The sequence below is a fragment of the Eufriesea mexicana genome, unplaced genomic scaffold (assembly GCF_001483705.2).
Source record: "Eufriesea mexicana isolate 0111107269 unplaced genomic scaffold, ASM148370v2 scaffold4744748280, whole genome shotgun sequence".
Lineage (NCBI taxonomy): Eukaryota > Metazoa > Arthropoda > Insecta > Hymenoptera > Apidae > Eufriesea > Eufriesea mexicana.
Genome location: NW_016907957.1, coordinates 85,152 through 109,212, shown reverse-complemented (window position 1 = coordinate 109,212; position 24,061 = coordinate 85,152). Strand labels below are relative to the sequence as shown.

The 24,061-nt window shown below is 43.6% G+C and overlaps 4 protein-coding genes across 9 annotated transcripts in view; 2 read left to right on the top strand and 2 right to left on the bottom strand.

Annotated features, from left to right (window-relative positions):
* The window catches only part of exd (PBX homeobox extradenticle), a 45,052-nt gene extending 30,264 nt beyond the window's left edge, over positions 1-14,788 (bottom strand). For 3 of the 6 annotated variants that reach the window (XM_017900216.1, XM_017900224.1, XM_017900233.1), the window contains exons 1-2: positions 13,073-14,788; positions 12,365-12,438 (exon numbers count right to left, since the gene is read on the bottom strand). In XM_017900216.1, the coding sequence (XP_017755705.1) occupies positions 12,365-12,438; positions 13,073-13,305 (307 nt within the window). In that variant the 5' untranslated portion in view covers positions 13,306-14,788. The remainder of the gene's footprint in view (positions 1-12,364; positions 12,439-13,072) is intronic. The other 3 variants (XM_017900200.1, XM_017900192.1, XM_017900209.1) reach the window with 3 other exon arrangements.
* Positions 14,789-15,354: 566 nt separating this feature from the next.
* Positions 15,355-16,102, top strand: LOC108547538 (uncharacterized). Its single transcript, XM_017900111.1, has 2 exons — positions 15,355-15,939; positions 16,016-16,102. Exons 1-2 carry the CDS (start codon positions 15,370-15,372, stop codon positions 16,028-16,030), a joined length of 585 nt encoding a protein of 194 aa, XP_017755600.1. The 5' UTR covers positions 15,355-15,369; the 3' UTR covers positions 16,031-16,102.
* A 660-nt stretch (positions 16,103-16,762) lies between these two features.
* Positions 16,763-17,919, top strand: Surf6 (Surfeit locus protein 6). Its single transcript, XM_017900087.1, has 4 exons — positions 16,763-16,893; positions 16,966-17,019; positions 17,093-17,589; positions 17,698-17,919. Exons 1-4 carry the CDS (start codon positions 16,776-16,778, stop codon positions 17,917-17,919), a joined length of 891 nt encoding a protein of 296 aa, XP_017755576.1. The 5' UTR covers positions 16,763-16,775.
* Positions 17,920-18,719: 800 nt separating this feature from the next.
* Positions 18,720-23,767, bottom strand: LOC108547575 (uncharacterized). Its single transcript, XM_017900157.1, has 7 exons — positions 23,701-23,767; positions 22,616-22,744; positions 22,404-22,500; positions 21,082-21,267; positions 19,949-19,966; positions 19,107-19,275; positions 18,720-18,767 (listed from the first exon to the last, which is right to left on the bottom strand). Exons 3-6 carry the CDS (start codon positions 22,486-22,488, stop codon positions 19,130-19,132), a joined length of 435 nt encoding a protein of 144 aa, XP_017755646.1. The 5' UTR covers positions 22,489-22,500; positions 22,616-22,744; positions 23,701-23,767; the 3' UTR covers positions 18,720-18,767; positions 19,107-19,129.
* Positions 23,768-24,061: the final 294 nt, after the last annotated feature.

Here is a 24,061-nt window from a genome sequence, read left to right as displayed (position 1 = left end):
TCATCGGCTATAACCTGGCTGGAAAAGCGGGCCGGGGTCTACGATTCGCAGCGAAGGGTCACCGAGGCTTAATCTGCTGCCAACGATCCGCAATGGCGAACGAGGGAATAACTCGCGATACGAATCGGGCGCGTTTAAATAGAATTCGAATCGCCGCGAAACGGCGACCGTCTTCGTGGAGGAGGAAAGGCCGAGGGGAAAAACGCGTGGTGGCCCGGGCAAACGTGCCCGGCGAGGGAAACAAAAATTCGGGGGTTGATTTCGTGGAATAAACGTCTGTGGATCCAAGCGGGATACCGCGTGCCCACGCGAGTCTCGTTCCTCCGGCGTGACCCTCGATACCGAATCGCTCGCGATGTCCCATGAATTTCGCATTAAAATCTGCTCGTTTCTCCTCCGAGTGTATATTTGTTATTTCCTGGCTGGAAAAATCCTGCTGAGCTGCGGAGTATTTCCTTCGGAGTTCTCGTCCGGGGAACAGAGAGAGGAGAGAGAGAGAGAGAGAGAGAGAGAGAGAGAATGTTTCCTCCATCGTTCCTTTTTCAAAGGGTGGGAGCGAGCAGCACATCGAGCAGAAGGAAGAGGGGTGAGGAGAGAGGGCTAGCTGGCTGGTAAGCGAGAGGAGTGAGGGCGACAGGGGTAGAGCGACGTTCCTGGGGGTGGAGGCGCAGGAGGCAACGTGGCGTATTGATCGAGTGGCTCTCGCGTCGACCACCACCGCTTTCGAGCCACCCGGTATAGGTAAGCGTCTGCGTTCGTATTCCTAGACGAGGATTCGCGCGTGTGTCGCAACGTCGTTCCAATGCACGCGAGTACACCACGCCGCCGACCTATCGTTTATGTATCCCCCGTAGTCACAGGGTGATTCAAAAATTAGATTTCATCGGAATTCCAGACCCAGACGTTTTCTCCAGGTGGAAGAAGAGCCACGGAATTACGCGCGTAACGAAATAAATTACCGCTGCCTGTAACCCACGGGAACCCGTACATACGAAATATCTTCACCCTCTGTCCCCGAGAGTTTGCTCTTCGACGACGTTGTCCTCTTCGAAGCATTTTAACGGTGCACGTACAGACGGTCGCTACTCGGAAATCGCAATTCCGCCGAAACGTTACTCGTCGAAACAACGACGCTCGTCAACTTCGTCCCCGGTACCATCGACCGCGCCTTCGGGGATTGCCGATCCTTCTCTAAATATATCTTTGACGTTTGTCAACTCCAGAATCAGCGTGCACGTACACGCTGCTGTGTACACGGATACGCGCGTAGATCCAGGCGCGTATCCGCGGTGCACCAAACTGTACGCGAGTGTGCTTCGTGTGGGGAGGACAAGAGGCAATGGTCAGAAAATAACTCAGTCGGCGTGTTCCCATGTGCACCGCTGTCCGTGTGCGTACCCGTGGCTGTGGGCGTTGAAAACACCATGATCTATGGTGCGCGCATCCTACGAATAACGCGGTGACACTTGGCCTGGAAAATCTCCGAAGCGTATTCGCATGGACGGGCAGAGTTTTGCAGGTGCTCGCAAAATCGTAGCGAGAATTCCGAAGAATTTCAAAAGTTCCCTCCGACTATGATTTGAAAATATATTTCCTAACGAACAGTCGTTTTCGAGCTTCGTCTTTACTCGGGACAGAGGACAGATTTCGAAGAATCGAGGGAAAACGCCGATTTTGGAACGTCTCTTATTAATTCTCGACCAGACGAAGATTGGTCAGCGGGAAGGGACCAGGCGATTTTTACGATAAGTTTTACAACCGGGAAAATCATAAAACCCGAACTCTGGTAGGTTCTGAAATTTTCCACGTAACCGACCAGTATCCCTTTTCACGGATGGACAGTATACGGAGACTTTCGCGTTTCATTTTCATGCCGGTGACTCCCGCGGGTGTCATAAACGCACGCCTCGCGTCGGTGCATCACCATTGGAAAAACTACCCTCACCTTTCCGTCTCGCCCCGATTCGCTTTCCGGCTAACGAGACGAACCCTCGCGCCTCTTACGCGCCTAACACCGACAACCCACGCTAACCGTATCGATGATAAAAACTTCGTCCCGAGGGACAATCTCGTTATCCTCGCCATCTATAAACTAACGCGAAACTTTCCTCTCGGAACTCGTTTCGTCCGGAAGAATTAAAAAGCGACCAAAAGGTGTCTCGGTACGAGCAGGTCCGTAGCTTCCCGGTCCGGTTACCCGAGCAACCGACGGAGAACCTCTGAGGGAAAAAATGTTAGCGCAAATGAATGGTGCAGTGTTAACGTTTCGCGAAGCAGGTCTCGCAGAGGCTGCGAATTTTCCGTGCCTTCCGATTACAAGAATAGGAAAAGGAAGGGGGAGGGGGGAAAAAAAAGGGAAAAAATGGGATAATACGGTTCTTCGCGGAGACTCTAATGGAGCTATAGAGATCGGGCATGGCTTCTAGAGGGACTAGAGAGGGTAATCCGTCCCTGAGGAAGGGTGGACCGACGCCACTGTCGGCTCAGCTTCATCCCCGCCAGCCGCTCATCGAAGGGGAGGGCAAGGCGCTCGATATCAAATGGTCGAAAAAGCATCGTGGAAGTATCGAGGTCGAAACCGTCGCTACGAAATACGTTAATCCGCGGAATCTCACGGCCGAACAATTTTTCAATTTACCCTGCCCACGGCGATTAACCGCGATGGAAACGATAACCTTACGAACGTTCGCCGCAGCAACGATCAATTTAATTCTTATCCGATTACTCTCGAACGGTTAGCTCGTGGAACGAAGCTCTCGCGGCTTGCGAGCGAGAGGCGTGATTACAGCGGCGTGGAAAAATTCACCGCTCGTTACCGGAAGTGCGTAGCGATGATATTAAAAATTTGCGTGCCGCGCGAGAACACGTACGCGTATGCAGGCAGGCGCGTTGCGCACGTAAACGCAACCCTCTTTTGCGGCTGCAGAGACATTTTTCTCGTGGCATCCCTGTGTATGCATAATGCATGCAGCCAGGATGCCGCAGACTCTTTACGCGTCGAGAATTCGAAATCGTTCGTCGCGAAAATTCTACCTATGGGAGAAGCCACCCGTTCACTTCTGCAACAACTGCCTCTGCTATCCACGAGACCCCGTATTCCAGTTCTCGAATTATCCACGTACGGCGAACGCCTTTAACCGGCGGATCTCTCGAACGAATTGGAAAAGAGGAGAAAAAGAAACGGGGGTGGCGGGGAGAAAAGAGAAAATAAAAAAGAGGAAAAGTCGTATGTCGAATATTCGTGCCGTGCGCGGGAAACATTAACCGATATCAGTTATTTTCACTTTCCTTTCGGGCAATTTTTGCGGAATGTTTATTCCGGCAGATAAAATCAACGACTGCTACGATTTCTGTTCTGCTATCGCCGTTTTCGCGCACAGCAGCAGTTAGAAAATCAGTTGCGATAGGAGCGAGGAATTAAAGCAGGGCCGTGATACGAGGACCGGGGCGCCCCGTACACTCGAAACGTCATATTCGAGCGCGGTCGCCGTTTCTGTACCAGACACACGGGACCTGTTGCTGTCGAGTTTACGGTGTTTTTACGAGCGACGTTACAGCCACCCCTGAGTACGGGGGCTGAACACACCCTCCCCGCAGAAACGATATCCCTCTTCTCATTGCCAGTACCTCTATGCGAACGCTAGAACGGGGAAAAGAGAGGAACAGAAACCGAAACGACTATCCGTTTATCTCTTCCCCTACGACACACACACACACACACACACACACACTCTCTCTCTCTCCTATTCTCGCCAGAAACGAACGACCCGACGAATAATCACTCGGATCTTCGCTTCGCGATGAAATCGGAATTACGCGTTAGTAGAGCGTAGAGCGTGGGATAGCGAAATGCGATTTACGAGGAAAGAAATGCGAAGGAAAGGGTAATATACGTGCGATAGTGTGTATCGCGAAACACACGAATGGCGGACGCGCGTGGTTATCCCGGATTCGCCTGTCTGGTCTCGAGCGATTTCCCGAAGATGAAACTCGGGAGCAAGCGAGTCACGTCGCCGGGAAGAAATTTCGGTGGAGAGCAGTGGATAGGAAGGCTGCGAGAAAAGTCGAAGGGGAGATTCGGTGCGGCTGACTTCCGACGACGAGACAGTGCCGCGTATATGGAGGGTCGGTAGAAACAAGCGGTAAGTTTAGCGAGAGTCGAGAAAGTTTCTGCTCGTCGTCGGCACTGGCTACGAAACTTTCCAACTACCGAGTTTTGTCTCGCGCAATTAGAAGTTCCCTGTATTATTCATAGCTAACGTTGCTCTTCCTCGTTCCACGCTTCCTTCTCTCCTTTCCTATCTCTCGGCTCCACTTCTTCTTCAGTAGCTTCTTCTTCTTCTTCTTCTTCTTCTTCTTCTTCTTCTTCTTCTCTTCTTCTCTTCTTCTTCGCGCCGTTCTCCACCTTGGTTCGTCGCGCTAGTTCGGCACTGGATGTACCGGCCCGGCTGTTCTTCGTAACGCGCAAAACTCAAAGACCACCACGAAGAGGCGCAAGTCGCGCACGGTTCATGAATTTTAATGAAATCTGCAGCCAGAGATGGAAGCTCTTTCGTGTTTCTCCCTGTCCTTCCCCCGCTCCCCGCTTTTTTCTCTTTTATTCTCGCGCATACGCGCGCGCCTGTTGGCGCTCTTCGTCCTGATCTATGCCCTTTACGTGCTACTCGATATTCGCCGCAACATCCCGCGCCTTCTTTCGCAGCCATTCCACACCCGCGAGACCCCAACCCCCCGCATGGTATTCCCGCGTCGGCCATTAACGGAATTCGAGACATCGAAATTCTAATCGCATTCGCGGCCCGCGTATACGCCTTACCGACGATCTATCGGATAACCGTAACGCTAATAAGATAGCGCGCGCGCGAGCTGCTTAGGTCGACGGAAGAACCGCGTGGAGAGCGCGTGTGCCCCCGATCGGGTATATCGGACCGATTGCCAGCAACGATCGGTTAAACGGCGTGCTCTCGTTCGATCGCGAAGCAAGTCTCGCGATAAAGCCGCCGGAACGTTGGACGATCGATCGATTAACGACAAACTAACCCGCACGCTATGCAACGTCGCGTTACACTCCCGACGATGCTCCCGTTCGTCGTACACGCCGACGATTCGACCCGTGATAAAATTATCCCGATACGCTTTTCCAATGACAGACGTGCGCGATGTTCGGATCAAGGACGAGCTGTCACTCTCTTGTCATCTTGCACACCGACGGAATCGAAATGGAATTAAATTAACGATAACGGTCGCGTCTGCATGTACGGCACGTAATAAAAGTACGCGTACCAGCGCCGCAGCCTCTACTCACCCCGCTGCGAACGCCTCTGTGCATCATCACCGAGTGGAAGACATCGCGTGTGTTGGATCTTGCGCGCCGAAACGAGACACGACGATACTTATTTCGTGCCGAGAAGCACGCGGTTATTGTTATCCCCGATGGTGGGATGCCATTCAACCGTCACCTCGCGCATCCAACCCCTCGAACGAGGCGCCGAAGCGATAGGAAGCCGTCGCGATTCCGCGATACGCGCGAAGAAATCGCGTGTTCCCTCGCGATACGTATCGGTGGAACACGGCCGGTCATCGATCACCGGAGGAAGAGGCTCGGATCGAGGAGCGGAGAGTCGTGAAACGAAAGGGGAACCGGAGAAAGAAATCGATGACCGGTAAAGGGAAACTGATTAGGATTCGAAGAACGAGAAGACGATGAATCGGAGAAAAAAGGGCAAGGTTATATTCCATCGAGAACGAAAAGGGCCTAACGATCCACGGTACGAGCTTCTCTTCGCCCCATGCAATCTCCATAGAATTACCATACGATTAAGAGAATACCGACCTCCGGTGTACGTACACTGGAGCCAACATTAGCCCTCGAGAGTCTTCCAATTAGCCTCTCGAAAGATCGTTCTTCTCCCGTCTATATAGATCGCGCCATAGTTACCGGAGAGGACACAAGATCTCGGATATAGGCGAGTCGGGTAATCGGAATAAACGTAAGCGATGGGCCCACGTTGGGGACCAGACGCGAAAGCGGAAAGTCGCATTTCGTCGCGGGGCACGCGACTTGTCTTTGGCTGTTTTCACCCCCCGTGTCCCGAGAAATCGAAGCAACCCCGCCGAGATTCGGCTTTCCGGGGCCCTATCGAGAGATACGCGCGTACCGCCGTCGAGGCGTTATACCTCGCGGATTAATTAACGGCGACAAAAGCCGAAGCCTTAACGGAGGGTAGCGGAGGACGCGCGTGTGGGCCGGGCCGACGTGCACACGCAGGCGCGTGTAAAACACGCGAGAGCACGTACGCGCGAGTAGAAGAGAGTATATCGCGTCGCGGACATGGCGGTACTCCCGCCGCGTTCTCCTCCTTTCTTTCTCCACCTTTCTCTCTGTCTTTCGGTTTACGAGCTTATTTTACTGGATTTTTATGATATAACGTACCCGCACCTAGCTCGAGCCCGAAGTTTATAGGTTTGCGAGATTTTATCGTGGCGTAACGTATGGTTTGTTAAATCGACCCCCTGCGCAACACACGCGTGCCCGCCGATTCATGTACGAGCACACTCGAACACGCACGATGAATTCCGCAAAGGGGCCTCTTGCCGGTAGATATTTATCGCGCGGTACGACGACCCAAGTGGATCGCTTGTTTATTTTTCCAAACCCTTTCGAGCTTTTCGTTTCCCGGCTCCGACCAACGGCGAAGCTCTCCACCGCCTCGTTCTTCCACGCTCGCTGACAACGTCGTCCAGCGACCGCGCACTCGTGATTAACAATGGAAACCCGCGAATCGCGATCGCGTCGATAACGCAGTCCGAGCGTCGCGTAGCGTCCCGACGTCTAGCTCGGAGCATGCCGATAGAACCGCGACGCGCGTTCACGCATTCCCGCGCTTTATAATATTTCCACGGGTGTAGAACGACGCGTTAATTGCAGGTTCAGCGGCGTACTACGAGATCGGGATGGGGATCGCTATCGATCAGATTGCGAAAGGGTGAAGGGAGATCCTTTGGCGAGGGCGATGACCATAACGACGACTTCCGGTCAGTAACTCCGCGCAATTAAAGCGACTTAAGTGCAATTCCGTTAACGGGACAGCCAGTGTAACTGTCGTGTACGACTTGACAGCACAATGCCTGCTCGTCGCTCTCTCTCGCGTTTTCTTTTGTTCCTCCGGTATCGTTACTCCGCCGCTCGGCTCGCTACGCGTCTTCCTGCTACTTTTTCCATTACGCTCCCGAACGAAATCGAAGCTGCCGTGTGTACACACCTACGGCGTAGAGTCCGCTCCGAGATGGAGCGTAAGGTTGCGCCGAAAATACCAACGATGCAAGGTTATCTCCTACCCTCGCGTATTTTTGGATCTTCCCTTCTTCCCGCCTCTTCCGCTTGTTTTTCCCAACAATAACGCCTACGCTGGCCCTCGTTAATAAATGCCCGTGTATCTTATCTACGGCCAGGCATTACGGTAACATTATTGCTTGATAATGCAATAAGCTTTTATCTTCGCCTATAAATATACAACGTATTGCAGCGAGTATATCGCGGCTGTTTCGCGCAGTTACGATCCGCGTCCCGAGTACACTCGTCATCCGTGTATTTTCTTTCCAATTCGATGATTACCCGTCGAAACCGGTGATAATTTCTCCCGTTCGGAAATTAAACGCCGAGATTACCGAGAGTTCCTCGTTCTTTTACAGCCGTATGAAAGTTAAACGCGATTATCGTCGTTACGCGACTCATCCTCCTCGTCGTCGTCGTCGTCGTTGTCGACGCGGTCGTGGGTCGAAGAGAGAAACACGGGAATAAACGCGAGAGAACCTTTTTCCCGTGGTAACAGGAACCCGGCGTGAAACGTCTTGATAGTAAGTAAAAGCTCTCACCTCGACGTCCGCGAGTAAATATACCGAAGCTCGGTGCAACCTTAAAAACTTTTCGTAATAAATCAGTGCACAATACGACAGGCTGGAATCGGACAAATCTCGTTAGTCGAGTCGAAGAAGTTTGTGCCGAGAGAAGGAGAGAGAGAGAGAGGGAGACGGAGAAAGAGAAAGAGAGAAAGAGAGAGAGAGAGAGAGAGCAGAAAGGCCGGTTCACCTTGGTTGCTGGAACCCATCTGCATGCGGGGACCACGGATGAAGAAGAGAGGTGAAAAGGATAAACGAAGGAGAAGAGGAGGAGGAAGAAGAAGAAAAGGAAATCGAAGCTAGGGGAACGACATTCCAACTGGGGTCGGGATGGGAAGCGTCATCTCTTGGAAAACCGACGCTACCTTTCTATACGTGTTTCGCCAACCGCTGTGCACAACTGGCGCCGCGGCGGCTAAATCTCGTCGATCGGAATATGGCCGCCGCCGCCGCCGCCGCTGCCGATCGCGTCCCCCGGTTTCTTCCCTCCCTTTTTTTTTCTCCCCCCCCGGGATAATTAATACCGCCATAGGTTTTCCCGCGGATGGAAAAATCTGCGCGAGAATGGACGATGGAAATAATTAGAACGAGGCTCCGCTGGCCGGAAAATTTCTCCGCTGGAATTATAAAACGGGCGGCGATCAGATAGCAGGAATCGCGCAAACGCGGGAATATTTTAATCCCGATCCGCGATATAACTTCCGTAAATCAGATTACAGCGAATAGCGCGTTAAATCATAATGTACGGGCGCGTATTACGTCAAACGAGTAAATTACATTATTAATTCTTCAAACGCGATGCTTCGCTTAGCGGCTGTCTCTGTGACGAAGAAACATTACGAATCGCTAATGCCGGCGCTGTTAATTGTAATTGATTGCAGCCATATCGGAACGCACCGCCGAGATTTCATCCTTCCCTGCGAAGCTTCGGATAAAAAAATAAATTGCGGATAAATAGGAAATAAATCTCGCGGAAAACGTTATAGCCGGAAAATTATAAGGGACCGGGAATTTTTAATACGTGCGCGTGTGCAGCGGGTAGAAAAAGAGCGCAAATACGGCGAGTTTTATGCGTTTAAAAAGAAGAAAGAGAAAAGGAAAAAAGGAACTCTATGCTTAAATCTCCATAACGTAGCGTGTAGAATCGCGTGAGACAAACAAATATGCGGAACGTTGCGCAAGCCTTAATTAAAGTGAGCGCCGTCTAATTAACGTAGAACATACAGTTTACTCTTATCGGAACACGATGTTCATTAGGAAAATTGTAGACTGGCCCGCTAATTACTTTTCAAACGTATCAATAAAATTGGACACGCGCATCAACGCAGCCGGGTAGCTTCGTTTATATCTCGTTAAGGAGCAAACGATTGAAAGGTTATATTTCACATTTACATGAAATCGCTATTTCTAGCCGTTGCTTAAAACGCGGAAACGCGAGTCCGGCGTTAGCGAACCGCGAAATAGGAGTAATCCGTAAAACGCTTCATCCTTCACCGGCAAAGAAACCGTGTAGTTAATTCGAATTCGAGATTACGGGGGGAGAGAGAGAGAGAGAGAGCTGCGATACTACCGGGGTGCAAGGTTCACTTACGAAAACACTTACGGCGTGGATGTGTGAAATAAAACGGAATTACCACTGGAAGGCGGCCAAATTGAGTATGGATTTTTAATTGTTACGGCGAAACGCGACCGCGGCAGCGTCGTTTCAGAAATACGGAATCGAGAGTAATGCGGTGCCGCGCGTCGATGCGACGCAGTCTCCGCGTCGGTTTAATTAAATGACGATAAATCGGACGAAACGGGGATAATTTTACAGAATTTTGATAGAAAAATTTTCGAGCATTCTTTTCGATGGATTTCGAGCTCCGAGGTTATTATACCGCGCGTATGTACCGGATTCGCGTCGATAGCGACGAGAATATTTTTAGGAGGCCACGGTACGTGACGTGGACGATTATACCATCGCTGTGAACAACTTTCCGAAGAAAAGGTTCGTGTGCGTCGGAGGAGAGAGAGAAAACGGATTAGGGGTTGGTCGAAAGGCGGGTTCGAGAAATCCCGCGGATTTTCGGCTCTTCCTCTCTCTCTCTCTCGCTCTCTGCTGCTCTTCCTCTCCGCTACCCTTCGGGATCTTTGTACACCCCATGGGAAATTGGCCTAAACGGGGTTGTCCAAAACAGGTTTTCGAAGATCATCGCGTTTCGAAGAGTAGCCGTGCTTCGAATGACCGCGTGACAAATGGTTGCTCCGAAACTGCCACGCTGCGTTGGGGGACTATCGGCCTCGTATCGGATGATACGACGTATTCAAAGGAGAATATAGTCTATCAAAGATGAACCTACGGCTAGAGAGGAGAAGAACGATTCATTTTCCGTTTCGATACGCGCCACGAACATATAACGTCGTAAAAGCCAGATTGTTTCGCGGGAAACGCGAAGGGAGGAAGGTTAAAAGATAGGAAAAAGATCGAATCGCTGGAAGAGTACTATAAAAATCAAATGTAACATTCGTAATGTCGGCACAAGCTGTTACGACGTTTATCGGTTGCGAATAAAAGGAGAGAGAAAAAATGTGGAAAGGGGAGAAATCTGACTTGGTACGGTCCTGATCCGAAGTTATCCGAGCTCCGCGAGAGAGCCGATTATATTAAATGGCTGGTAAAACGGTCTGCTTAACATAGCGTTTATCTGCTCCTCTTGGTTTTAGTACTTTTTCACTGCCTCGTCAGCCATTGCCCATAAACTCTACTACAAGCCTTGCCTCTTTTTCTCTCTTCATCCCCCGTCGCTTGCTCTCCGCTACCCTGTACATTTTTCTCTGTACCTTCGTCTGACCTACGCGTACACGCGCGCACCCATGTGTCTGCGCGAGAACGCGCGTGTATACTTAGCGCGACTCATAAAGAATATAGAACCATTAAAACGACTCATCCTCTTGAGTGTGCTCATCATACTTTGACGCCTTTTTTGTTTACATAAATCCCCTTTACGTTCCCGACTCTGTTTCACTTTCCGTATCAGTCGTCGAAAGAGCTCTTTCATGAATGTAATTACGGATGACCGTTCGAGTTCAGCCGAATGTTTTGCCAAACGTTCGTCCAAACGAGTACTAGCGCCGATATATGTGCGACACGCTCGCGTGATATTTTACGTGGCAGACGTTCGTGAAAAGAAAACATTCGTAAAAAATGCAAACGACCGATACGTAATCAATAATTACGACAGCCTTGAATTCTTAATTATCCAGTTACGATACAATAGGAAGAGACGTGTATGTCTGTTTCTCTTTCGAGGTATATACACACGCACGTAACCACGATACGTCGTGGAACAAACGTTATTTCTCCGAAAGGGGAAATCCCTTCGAGCATGCAAATAGGAAAAATGGCTAAACCCTATGGAAATAGAAATTTCATTAACGACTTTGCCTCCTAACCTACGAGACGAGCATCGGTTCGGTGACGAGCCGCCGCTTTTTCGAATTTTATCAAAGGAACGTATACAACCGACGTCGTACGTGGAATGTCGTCGACTTGGAACCCTCGACCAGCACAATACCACCCTCGCGGCGAGAAGGAAGAAAACTAGCCGAGTCGCTGGGAAAGGGAGGAACGAGAGAGAAAAATAGTGTGTAGATATACACATATACTTACAGCGGAACGACGTGAAAGAGGGTGGCTTAGCATGAGGGGCGTGGTGGCCGCACCACCCCCATCAAACGACCAGGCAGAAACTACTTTTGGGGTAGCCGACCCATACACCTCCTTCTCCACCTCCCCCCTCCACCACCCTCCTCCCCACCCACCGAGGCAGCTCGAGCCAAGCCGGCCACCCCTCGCACCCCAAAAATAATTGCGCGTTTCGTGGTCTCTTGATCCGCGCGTAAAAGTAATCCAAACATCGCATAAAAATTATGTTTACGAGTTTCGAATGGGCGCAGGGGTCGACCCTGTAGGGTAGACGACACTGCACCACACGCCGAATAGGTATCAACAGTCTCTCTTCCTCTCTCTCTCTCTCTCTCTCTCTCTCTCCCCCTCCCTCCCCCGACGCTCCTCGTCTAGATAGAGATCTCTTTCTAGGAATTTCTTGGATTGTTTAGAACTCGCATGCGAAGCACCGGCGTGGGCGCGCGAGTTACGAGGTGATCGTACCGTACTTTTATGGAGTGTTCGCTTATCTCTTAGTGGCGTCTATGTAATCGGCAATTATTCATCGTAATTTTTGAGAGGCGGTGATTACTAACGTATAACCGGATTATCGCAGCCACGAGAGCATTAGTAACGATAGGAGACATTTTCCCTGCAATTTCCAGTGTTTTCTGTGTGTCCGTAAGTCGATGTTTAGTTCAATTAGTCAATTCGGAGACGAATATAAATTTGAACGGGAAATATCATCGATACACGATACCTTCGAGAAAAGAGTTTGATCGAATAATATGGTAAATAACAAGTAACAACACTCACCTGTTTTCTCCTTGATCTCGCACAGGACCGAAAATAAGGCTGGCTTCATTCTGTGACAGTTTAATGTATGCTTTCTGAAAAAATAAAAGATAAACAAGGTAAATTACATGGAATCGATGGAATAATCGACTAGAGATTTATATCGCGTGATATCTTACGTATATGTCGGAGTAAAATAGAAATTCGAAAATATTTTGAAGCGGAATACGACATATTTGAACGTAACGAGCACAAACATTTTGACAAACTTGTACAATCGTGTACCAATAATGCGAAGATAAACGGCGTCTTATCGCGTACTTGGACACCTATATACAACTTACGTTATAGCTTGCCATTACCAATATACCTACTTATATTCATCGCTTGAACGGTTAGGTTAACTAAAATTGCAAAGCATCGAGGAGATAATGTTTCCGCGAAAGAAAATTTGTACGTAAGACGTTTGGAAAAGAAGAACATAACCTGTACTCGTCGTTACTTCTTGTCATTAATAAATACTCGGAGGCGTAATAAAAAAGATATATATATATATACTGGTGAAATCGATGATAATTCAACGTTATAAAAATATATTACGAAGAAAAAGACGTATCGAAGAGGTAAACGAGAAATTATGAAAAAGAGTGATGCGAAAAGTTTAAAAGTAACGATACATCTTAGAAGTATTAAAAAATGGCGGCTGATCGGATCACGAATGGGACCAACCTCGCTTGCGCCTCGTCCAAGCTCTGATCAGTGATGTTCATAATTTGTTGAAGAATTTCACTGATGTCCTGTTTTCTGGCTTCAACCGCCTGATCGGGACCTTGTGTCGCAGATCCATCTACGGGTCCCATGCTACCGTATCCGGCGGTATTTTGGGCCCCCTGGCCCTGATTACCTCCCATCAAACCAACACCTGATCCTCCGTGTTGCAGCATCCTGCCAGTTTCATCCATCAACCGTGGACTACAGCACTAAGAATATTATTCGCCGCCTTTCCTTCTCCGCTTTTTTTGTTTCCGTCGCAAGAGTGAATTTGTTCACACAACACTCGCGGATGTATATCGTATACCAGGTGTCGCGAAAAAACACGACTGTACAAACAACCGTCCCGCTCTTTCACTTTATGACGACTTCTGTATCTCGAGGAAAATATGTTTCACGCACGTGTTCTATCTCTCTCTCTCTTTCTCTCTTTCTCTCTCACTCGTGCGACACTTCATATGGAAGCCCAGGCAGGCATGCACTTGCAAAAATATAATTTTTCATGAATAATGTACCAAATTCCTTGAGAATACGAAGGGATCTGTGAGTATAGGAGACCTCCGTAATGCGCCGTACGGTCGGCTTGGAGGTTATGCCGCCGTGGCCTTTGTCTCTTACGTATCGTTTGGCGTTTTAACTTGCTCTTGCTCCTCTTTCCCGATCTCGCTCGCTCTCTCGCTCTCTCGCTCTCTCGCTCGTTCTCTCTCTTTCTCTCGCTCCCTCTCTCTCCCTCGCTCGCTCTCTCGCTTGTTCGTTCGCTTACTCACTCTTTCGCTTTTCCTTTTTCTCTTTTCTTGCTATCTCTATCTTTCTCGTTGCCCTTCGTTATCCTTTTTACTTCTGTTTGCCCCTCTTTCGTTCGTTCCTTGTCTCACTCTTATGTATTTCCTTTGCTCGTTTAAGAACACTCACGTTGCGTCTAATAATCGGTTTCCAGTTTGCTGTATACACTATAGAGACGATGAAAATGGTGCCTTCGGCAGCTTTAAACTTGACGGATTGTCGGATTTTACGTATACGCGGTTATGTCGACGGTCGGCGTCGCACCCGGCCCGCACTCCCCTTTCACTCGTTCTTTCCTCTGCTCAGCAAGGATACTTGTACAAGCTGAGGAAAATCGGCGTTCTTCGAGCCATCCGCGCACGGACGTCACACACCAACTCTCCGCCTTACAAGGCAACGCGCGGACCGACCGTTTCTGTCGCTCTTTTCACTCTTCTCGGCCACGAGCGACTGCTACGCTCCTGATACACACGCGTGTTCGTGCGTTCGTGTGTGCATCCAAGCTTGGTGTGCGTACGTGCGTGCGCCAATCGGCGGCCATAATAGCCACCTCGACCAATCAGAACGGCTGATTCATTTCCTTCTTTCTTCGTTTACAGACTTTTCCTCACTCGCTCTCGCATGTTATTGTCCGCGTGCGCATCCACTTTATTTATGATGCGATTTCGCCGCTTTTCGTAATCCCATTCTCTTAACCTGTATCCGTGAACTTCAAATTTTCACAAAGTTTCATGTAAATATCTCAAAACTAGCTTATCGAAACACTAATCCTTAGATCGAAAATGTAAGCATTCGTGAAACAACGCAACGTCTTGCACCTCATATTCCAACAGGCGCAAACTCCGCCCATTCCTCCAACTTTTTTTTTTTTTCGTCACTAATATTAAATCGTCAATTTCCGCGTCATTATTATGTACTTTTATTAAAATATTAAACAAAACTAAATATTTTATCGTGCTTGAACTTTACTGAATGGTATATACGAAATGAAGGTACTACGTACTTGAGAAATGTAAATTATGAGTACGCCAATGCGCAAGTGCATCGTAAAAACATGGCTACATTGTCAACTATTTTTATAACGCGAGAAAATTCGTGTATATACTTGTAATATTTTGTGATATTTACGTTTAGATATTTTAACGTTAACATCGAAGTACAAAAGGACATCTTTTCGTATTATTATTTGAAAAACAATTTATATACATTAATTACAATATTTACTAACATAACAATTAAACACATATTTATGGACATAACATTTCATGTCCTGTTCGAAATCTGAAAGTTGATACATATTTCAGATTTGAAGATTTACAAATAATGCGATTGTATTTCATACTCCAGCTAAATATATACATAACTTTGACATTGATTTGCATAAACACCAATAAAATTTTGTAATATAAATTTATATTACTTTATTTTATGATCATTAGTTTGTAATATATCAATAATATAATTTTTATAAAATGAATTATGAAAGGTATTATGACAAAAGAGGATATGGAAATTATGTTGTACATTTTGCTAACAGTAACGGATTAAATGAGGATACAGTTATGAACCTGTTTTCTCGTTTTGGTAAAGTTGTGAATGTAAACAATCGTGGAAAAAGTTATGGGTTGTGTTTTGTGAGCTATGGAAGTCTTGAAGATGTCAAACGGTGCATTGCTGGTTTTGAAAATGATAAAGTTATTAAAATTTTGCCACATATAAATAAATTTAACATTAACGGTGGAAAGAAACACAAAAATAAAAACAAATCTATGTTTACAAAAGAGTTTGTCGATCAATCAATGCACATGACCTCCAGTGGAAAATATAAATCTGAAGACCAACAGTCGGACAAGGAATCTAATTCAAGTATCACATATAAATTGAAAAATTCAAATTCGTCAAAAATTAGTAGTGAAAATTTAACTTCAGAGGACAAAATATTTGATGAAACAAAAATTCCACCTTTGATGCCTATTGATAGAAAATATACAAGAATTCATAGAACTTCTATGCCGTCCACCAAGTTTGTTCCAGCAGAAGAAGTAATTGTAGCTAATATTCACCCATGTTTAAGTATACATTATATATTACATCTTTTTGAAAAACATAATCCAATAGCAATATCAAAGATGATGACTACAGTAAAAACTGGAATATCATATTGCCATGTTTATTACAAAACATACGAAGAAGCAAATGCAACTACAGAAGAATTTGATAAGTGCTCTTTATTTGGGAAAAATCTTATTGTTCTAACATCATGTCAATTAATGAAGGAAGCCTCGCAATTATAATATTTAACGATTTTTAATTATGATTTATGACTGATTTTATTATTACTGAACTATGTAATATAACACAGACAATATCTGCATGAATTTTTGTCCTAAAGATTTTTTTTTTTTCTTCAACTGTGATTTTTAAGTATAATTAAATTTTGTTTTTAATTTAAGGAAATTATGATACATGTCTATTTGCCTGACAATATCATCGATAATCTATGCTTTACAATATCTGTACATTTCATAAACATTATTATTTTTAATGTATTGTAATACTACTAATTTTACATCATTTATATACAAGATTGGAAATATTTCTGTTTTTATTAAATTTTATAAAAGTTTTATTTCTTATATAATTATGATACTAGTACTTTTATAAAATTATTTTATAAATTTAATATAAAATTTATTAAGTTGTATAAAATTGTATACTTTTAATAAACTCAATGAAGTTCGGCAATGAGTTTGCGCGTTAGATTATAGTCTCTAACCTATATGTTAAAATACGCGGTTCTTCGTTGGCTGTAACTTGTTATTTTCTAACATTACATTTCATTTACATTGTGGTATTACGTGTGTGCATTGTGAGAAATATGCAGTTAAAAATGTCTAAACCATTTAATCAACGTTTTGTGAAACAGTTATTGCAACAAGAAAACGAATTCATTTCAAAAATATTTTCAAAAATGCCATTGCCTATGTCTGAACTAGGTAAAAGTATTAAAAGCTAACATAACCTTAAAAAATATTTACAATAAACTAATCAAATTAAAATTTTATTAGTTTCAGATGACAAAGATAAGATAGTTACATATAATAAAAAAAGCACGTCAGAAGGTTCTTATTTCTAGCTATTTCTGTATAAAATGTAATTTAGCTTATTTTAAATTGTTTATTTCATATTTTGCAGGTAATATTTTTCCAAACTTAACTGGAAAAGCAAAGAGAGCGCAGACATTCGAGGAACTACATGCTAAATTAGAGGGATTAAAAAATGTTAAACGATTAGGATATCAAGAGAAACAATTGAAAAAAAATTTGAAAACCAAAATAAAAAAGATATCGAAAAAAAAAAAGCAAGTAACACAAAATAAGGTAGCAAAAACGGAACAGAATGTAACTGGTATATCTAAAATAAAAAAAGAAGACAGCGAAGTACCAAAAATTCCAAGACCAAAGCCAGTATTTAATTCGGAAGGTAAAATGGTATTTAGCAAATTTGATTTCTCTGAAATTGGGACAAAAAAAAAACCTCCTAAAAAGGATGCAAAAAAGATGTTGCTCGAGTTGAACCAAAAGAAAGAGAAATTAAAAGAAATGGAACGATCGGGTGAAACAGAGAAAGCAGAAGAAATTAAAGAAAAAGATGCATGGAAGACTGTTTTGGCAAAAGCCAGTGGAGACAAGGTAATAAAGAAATGATTGAAAATTTTTTTGGACAACTTTCAAAATTTTATAAAGTAACAGGTTAAAATGGTAGCTTTTATATTAAACCCGTGTAATATTTTTTGATAGGTGAAAAACGATGCAGATTTACTTAAACGAACATTAAAGAGGAAAGAGAGTCAGAAGAAACAGAGTGCTAAAAAATGGAAATCTAGACTAGAAAATGTACAGAAAGGAGTTCAAGAAAGACAAGAAAAACGGCAGGATAATATTATGAAAAGAAAGAAAGAAAAGAAACTGAATAAGTTAAAAAAAGCAGCTAAAAAGGGACGAGTAGTATCTGGATTTTGAATGTATCATAAAGAATTATAGATAGAATATAGTTATATTCTGCATAATTTAATTAATTCTTTTTTATGTTAAGAACAATTCAAAATATATGTAAATAATAACAGACATTCGTGAGAACATTTTTATCGATATCGGAGTACAATAGAACTGTGTTTACTTATTTTTATATTTATATAGTTTGGTTATTTACATCTTATATATATGTATGACAATATTTAATATCAACAATTATAAAATCTATTTTAACATGTACGCGTTGAAGTATGAATTTTGTAAAATCCGAATGTAAGTCTTATGTACACAATGCGATTGTTTATTATCATTTATTTACATACTGTGATTCTTGTTTGTACATTGTGTTAACAAATTCTTATTTACACTAATTTAATGTAGTGTACATTATATCATTTATCTTTTATGACGTAAAAAGCAGCCTGTCTATAGAATGTTGTACAGCTAGTCAGTATAAAATTTACTCGTTAATTTTGAATACACGTGCAAAACATTCTCCAGAGACGATACGTATTCGATCGTTTAATGTTTTTATATTACAAATTATTTTTTGTTGCGGCACTTCCGATGATATATCTTCATGATTTATTCAAGATCTTGAAATCGAATCAGATCAATTTCGTATATTGTAATTGTTCGTAATATATATCTCTTTATAAATCCTTTAATAAATTATGGGTAAGTCGAGGACGAGAGCTTCGATGTAGCCGCCCTCTTCCACCTCCTGCTAGGTATCTCCAAGAGCAGAAGATACAGCGTTAGCGTGTGTCAATGCCGTCCATAGAGGGCTATGATCTACGGGTAATGGTACCACTGATTTTGATGGTCGAGGAGACCTGTGCAAAACGATAAACGATTAGCTCGCGTTAATGTTTCTTCTCGTTCTGAATAGCATATCAGCTAATTTATTATACGAATGGTAAATATCCGTGAAGTTGTAACTATTAAACACGATACCACGTCGGCAATGCAGGAACTCTAACAATAAGTATACGTATATTTCGAGAAAATTTTCTGGTAACAGATAAATCAACGGAGTAACGGGAATATTCTCTTTTTACAGCTTTCGATCCACAAATAAATTATTTTTCTTACGTTTAATTACTGTTTTAATTAAAAACAGTATCAATACTTATTACTACGCGTGGTACGTATCTAGGGAATAAGCAACTGACCTAGGTGGTACCAAAACTGGATGCTAATCTGGACTACTGAGTTCCAATGCTGTGCTCTGTTCAGGATCGGATCGTTCTTCGACCACCGTGTCCAGTTCCAGCGATGGCAGGGCCTTAGATCCTCGATCGCTTCGGAACGATACCGCTCTCGTTGGTCGATCAATTCCAGCTATCGCATAAACGTATCGGTATTAATACACCGTGGTAACAACAGAAGTATTTGATCGTAGGAAAAATAGTGTCTACCAAATCTGTAAATAAAAGCGCATTTTAAATCATCATTCGAGTAAAGATCAATATCGTATAAATGCAATCTAATCACGAGATTACGCGATTAAAATGGTTAATCCGAAATGATTAAAGTACAGTTTTCATATACGCTACATATGCTTGCATAGCAAATAGTTGAAAGTCATGCGACTGTAACCATGTTAAATACGCAATGTGTACATGCCTTTGGATTACGATTAAAATTTAGCCAAGCTGCGTATATCTTCTGCGCAAAGTTGCCCAACTTTCCTTACTTCCGATCTTTACGATTGCGATGCATATGTTAAGCTGCTGCGAGATAATATTCGTGACAAAGTATTATTTCAGATGCGTTTCGATGCAGTCCATCACCCTACGTGTCAATTTCGCACGAGTTGCTTCTATTGTCTCTATTCCTACCGAACCTTTCGCAGAATTTCAAGTAAATTCTATATCAAGTATGAAACGATGGTAGCAATGGCGGCAAACGATTATGCATTAAGTAAAAAAGAAAACTGTATGGCTGCTCCGAGAAAATTCTAACATCTCTAGAGACCAGGTCAAGCAACAATTAGGCTAGTAAAATATTTTACCTAAATCCTCTTTAGATGCTGCACTTGACGGGATAATAAAATAACGAATATATATTTCGGCTCAAAGACTTTTCCACCATTTTTATTCCGCGATTGATTTTACCACGTTAAGCACGAGCCTCGAAATGCAAATTTTTTTCCCACTATCTGGCCCGAGACCAGTTTTCTATTAATCGGAACCTTGACACACGTGTGCCCTAAGTTGTAACTAAACCGCTCATTCATCACATTTGGAAGCCCATATATCAAGAGTCAGAGAACCATGACTGGGCACAGTAGTCGTGTATCTTCAGAGTCAGCCGTGTACCATAAATATCGCGTTTTCTATGCATACGTCGTTGGGTACCGAAGAAATAAAATTTGCGATCACGTGTATTCCGTTATTGCCATGTTCGTAATATAACGCGATTAAAGGAAAATTAACGTCACGATTTTGGATCAGGATTTAAATACCGTTGGGCAATTAAACGTTACGAGAAAGCAATAAAAGTCGATATTCCAGCCATTTAACTTCTCGATACTTTGTTCCAGATTAAACGTTTTTATCGGAAAACATAGTCGCGTGAACATGAACACGGCATCTGCTTTTGAAATATTCTGGAATCGGTGCATGAACTCTAACGGATATTCAGGCCAGCATTCAATCTCGTTTAATACCTTTTCCGTTCCTTTTATATATACACACATACACCGTTATATGCGAGTATATACGTACCTATTTATATAAGTACATATATTTTTACATGCACCTTATGTTACCGTATATGCTCCATTTACGAAAGTATGCTATTAGGCTATACGTATTTACACGGGTGCATGTAAGTGTGCATTTGAATACACAGGGACACGTGTGTATGTATTTAACCCTTTTAGACAGAAAAACGGGAGCAAAGGATGTTAAGGAATTCGTGGCTGACAAAACACAAATGTTTCGCGACCTCGATCCTTTTTTCGTATTTTGGAAACGTGTATACTGGAAAAGATTGCTTTCAAGGATGTACGAAGCTTTAATTTCAAACGTAATTGCGATAGCGTACCACGATGGAAATTGTTTAACACCTATGAGAATTGCACGTTTCAAACGACGTACATTCGCATAACGAGTACACTTTGAGTTTACCCTTGAAACTTACCTAAACGATGAACTGGGCTAAAACGAACGAGACTAAGGGCGCCATGATCTATATCGCAATTTCTTCTTCGAGCCCGTTCCCTCGCGAGCTTTGCTCTTCTTCTTAAGCAACAAATGACCATTAGCGCGAGCAATGGGAATCCAAGTATGCACGATACTATTGGGATGATAATACTCTCCGGAGTGACTAAAAATAAGAAAATACAAAATTCGTTTAATGAGTCAGTCGTGAGGTCCTTTCGAGCACCATTCGACTCGTCGTGGAATTTCTAAACGAATGGACTATCAATCGAGGCATTCCAAGCATCATTGGTCTGTCGCGTTTGTCCCTGCAAGTTTCGCTTGTTAAACACACTGAGCAAATCGAGAAACGCAATTTCCCACTTCATAAGCTCGAGAAGTTTCGGAGCTGAATAGTCGCGTTACGTCTCGAAATAAATGTGGTAGAAAGCGTGGCATTTCTGTCATTCGTGCAACTTCCCAGCAACCAAGATAATTTTACCCTGCATCGCGTTATGACGTATACGTAATCGCTTTGCGAAATTGTTATTCTCAATTGCGAAGACTGAGCGAATTTTCCAATACACCGGTGCTTATTATATACCGGCCATGGAATTAGCTCGGAGCGAATACTATTAATCTTCAGAAATGATAGAGTGCCTCGTGAAAAACGTTTTATCCGGCAGAGTAAACAGAAGGGACAGCATATTACGCTAGCATAAATATGCTTTGAATAACATAATGACATGGTACATATTATAACCAGGATAATAATATACTGGGGATAATGATAACTATAACCAGCGCAATAATATTATCTCGATTTAAAAATTACGTTATTAATAATTCATTAAATATGTCGCAATTAGATGTCTAGGTAGTTGCTAATTGTATCGTGCTTTTACTCTCCATTAGTCTTGCAATTAGATCTCTGACAATGAGATTCAGGCACAATTACTTGCTTGGTTGCTTTTTCGAGTACAACGAGCACTTTTCTGTCATGGGTAGATTCTAATGAGATATGTAATTCTGTTACAATTCCGTCGGTAATTAAATTTTTTCATTCTCAAAATGTAAGGAAATAATTACCGCGTGCAATTTCAATGGGATTCTAGTAATTTCGTTGGAAATTCACGGTCTGCGTGACTATTCTGCTCGAACGGGCAGAAATAGTGAGACTTTTGAAATAAAACTACTTTTCTCGTTGGGAATATAAATGTATTTTGAACAATTTCAGTTTTAAATACTCGATGGCTCGGATTTATTCGCGAATACAGTTAGAAAATATCTTTTCGTAGAAAATTTGCGCTGACGTAGTCTCACCTGTCGGATAAACTAAAACCGTTGGTCTCTTGGATTGTGGAATTGTTGGCATTGTTGGTCGACCCGCTCTCACTTCGACCGACATTTTGCACTCGATCTGGAACAAAGTTAGTCCTTCGAAATCGCCAATGAGAAGCAGCTATTACGTAGAAATTAGTCGATAACTTCGATTCCATTTTTCTTCTAAAGATCGTTTAATATTCTCGACTTACTGTTCGCCTTGTTCTATCGCTTAGAACGGGAAAATCGAGGCCTCTAGCGTTTAACGTCGGGCTTTTAATTCCTCCTTTGTCCTTTCCACTTTTCCCAACAAAAAACCGAGGCCGTGTAAACGAATACAGCTAAAAAGAAATTTCATCCGATAATAATCATATATTGCTTATACTTCGTTCGTTTCTTGCGAATATATATATATACAATGTTATTTGATTTTATACGATTTTCTATAAAACTGAAACTCGAATATATATAGAGCTTTTTCTCTCTACGATTAATTTAATTTAAATATAACATCGATTTATATATTCTCAGGTATTTATAATAATTTTATTTATCTATTACATCGAAACAATTATTTTAAATTTTACAGAATTATTTAAATATAGCGGACATGATATATTAATTACAATTTCTGCCGTAGGGTGACGCGCCGGTAGCCAGTAGCCAAGATGGTGAATATACGCGGTGCATATAAAGCAAGTGACAATAACAAATTTGCTTCGACGAATGGTAATTTTGTGACAGAGATTCGCGTGTCGTGTGATTATTTAACGAAGAGAAACGTATTCGCTCTCGTGGATCTGTGTAGCGATAGATCGGTGAAGTGATCGAACGAGAATGCTTCTATCGCTTTCCCGCGCTCGAAGCACGACAATGCTGGACGAAGCTAACCAAAAAGAAACACGTCGTAATGAAATTTCCAAGGTAAGAATCCGTCGTAACATAAAAGCGGCAGATATTTATATGCTCATAGTAGTTTCGCGAAAATAAAATTTGCGTCGATAAGGGACACGTGAATGTACACACGAATACGTAACTGTTGTTATCCGAGTCGCTTCAAAGAATAGTGCTATTTACACTGCTTTGTGACACTCTTTTTGTCGTTCTTTCCTCTCTTCGTGCTCGGAAAAGCAATAACGTCAGGCAACGGTGTGAATATCGAGATGGTTCGGAAAGGTTTGCCGGTGTGTAGAGGCTTTTAGAGCTCCTTCGTGTTTGAACGCTGTGCAGTGTCGCGAGAGGACATAATTTCAGTCGGTTTCGAGTCGCAAGGAGTTTAAGGGATCGTGCTACGTACCGTTCTACTTCCTCAATGCGCATGCGTAACGCAGGCAGACCGGGCAGCGAATGAAATTAGTCATTCCCTTGCTCTCATTGGACATTCGAACGTCACGTATGACAAATTGTTGTTTTCTTTTTCGCCTCGATGTTTCGAGTTTTTCGACGTACTCTCCAATCCAATCGCGATTAAGCAACGCAATATCCCGTTGCGGTTTAATTAATCCCTCGTGTATAACATCAGACATTCGGATCGAGGTTGATCGGCGCAAACGAGCGACTTTAATTTCCCTGGCACGGTGTGGTGGGTAACTAGTCGCGTCGGATGTCCTCCTCGCTTTCAGGCTTCGTCTAGTTTTTGTCCTGGCTTGCCGAATATT

Excerpts from the sequence above, each read along its gene's own strand:
- LOC108547538 (XM_017900111.1), top strand. The coding sequence starts at position 15,370 with ATGAATTATGAAAGGTATTATGACAAAAGAGGATATGGAAATTATGTT.
- Surf6 (XM_017900087.1), top strand. The coding sequence starts at position 16,776 with ATGCAGTTAAAAATGTCTAAACCATTTAATCAACGTTTTGTGAAACAG. Across the intron at positions 16,894-16,965 it reads ATTGCCTATGTCTGAACTAG|TTTCAGATGACAAAGATAAG; the intron begins GTAAAAGTATTA and ends AAATTTTATTAG. Across the intron at positions 17,590-17,697 it reads CAAAAGCCAGTGGAGACAAG|GTGAAAAACGATGCAGATTT; the intron begins GTAATAAAGAAA and ends ATTTTTTGATAG.
- LOC108547575 (XM_017900157.1), bottom strand. The coding sequence starts at position 22,488 with ATGTCGGTCGAAGTGAGAGCGGGTCGACCAACAATGCCAACAATTCCA. Across the intron at positions 21,268-22,403 it reads GGTTTTAGTTTATCCGACAG|TCACTCCGGAGAGTATTATC; the intron begins GTGAGACTACGT and ends TCTTATTTTTAG.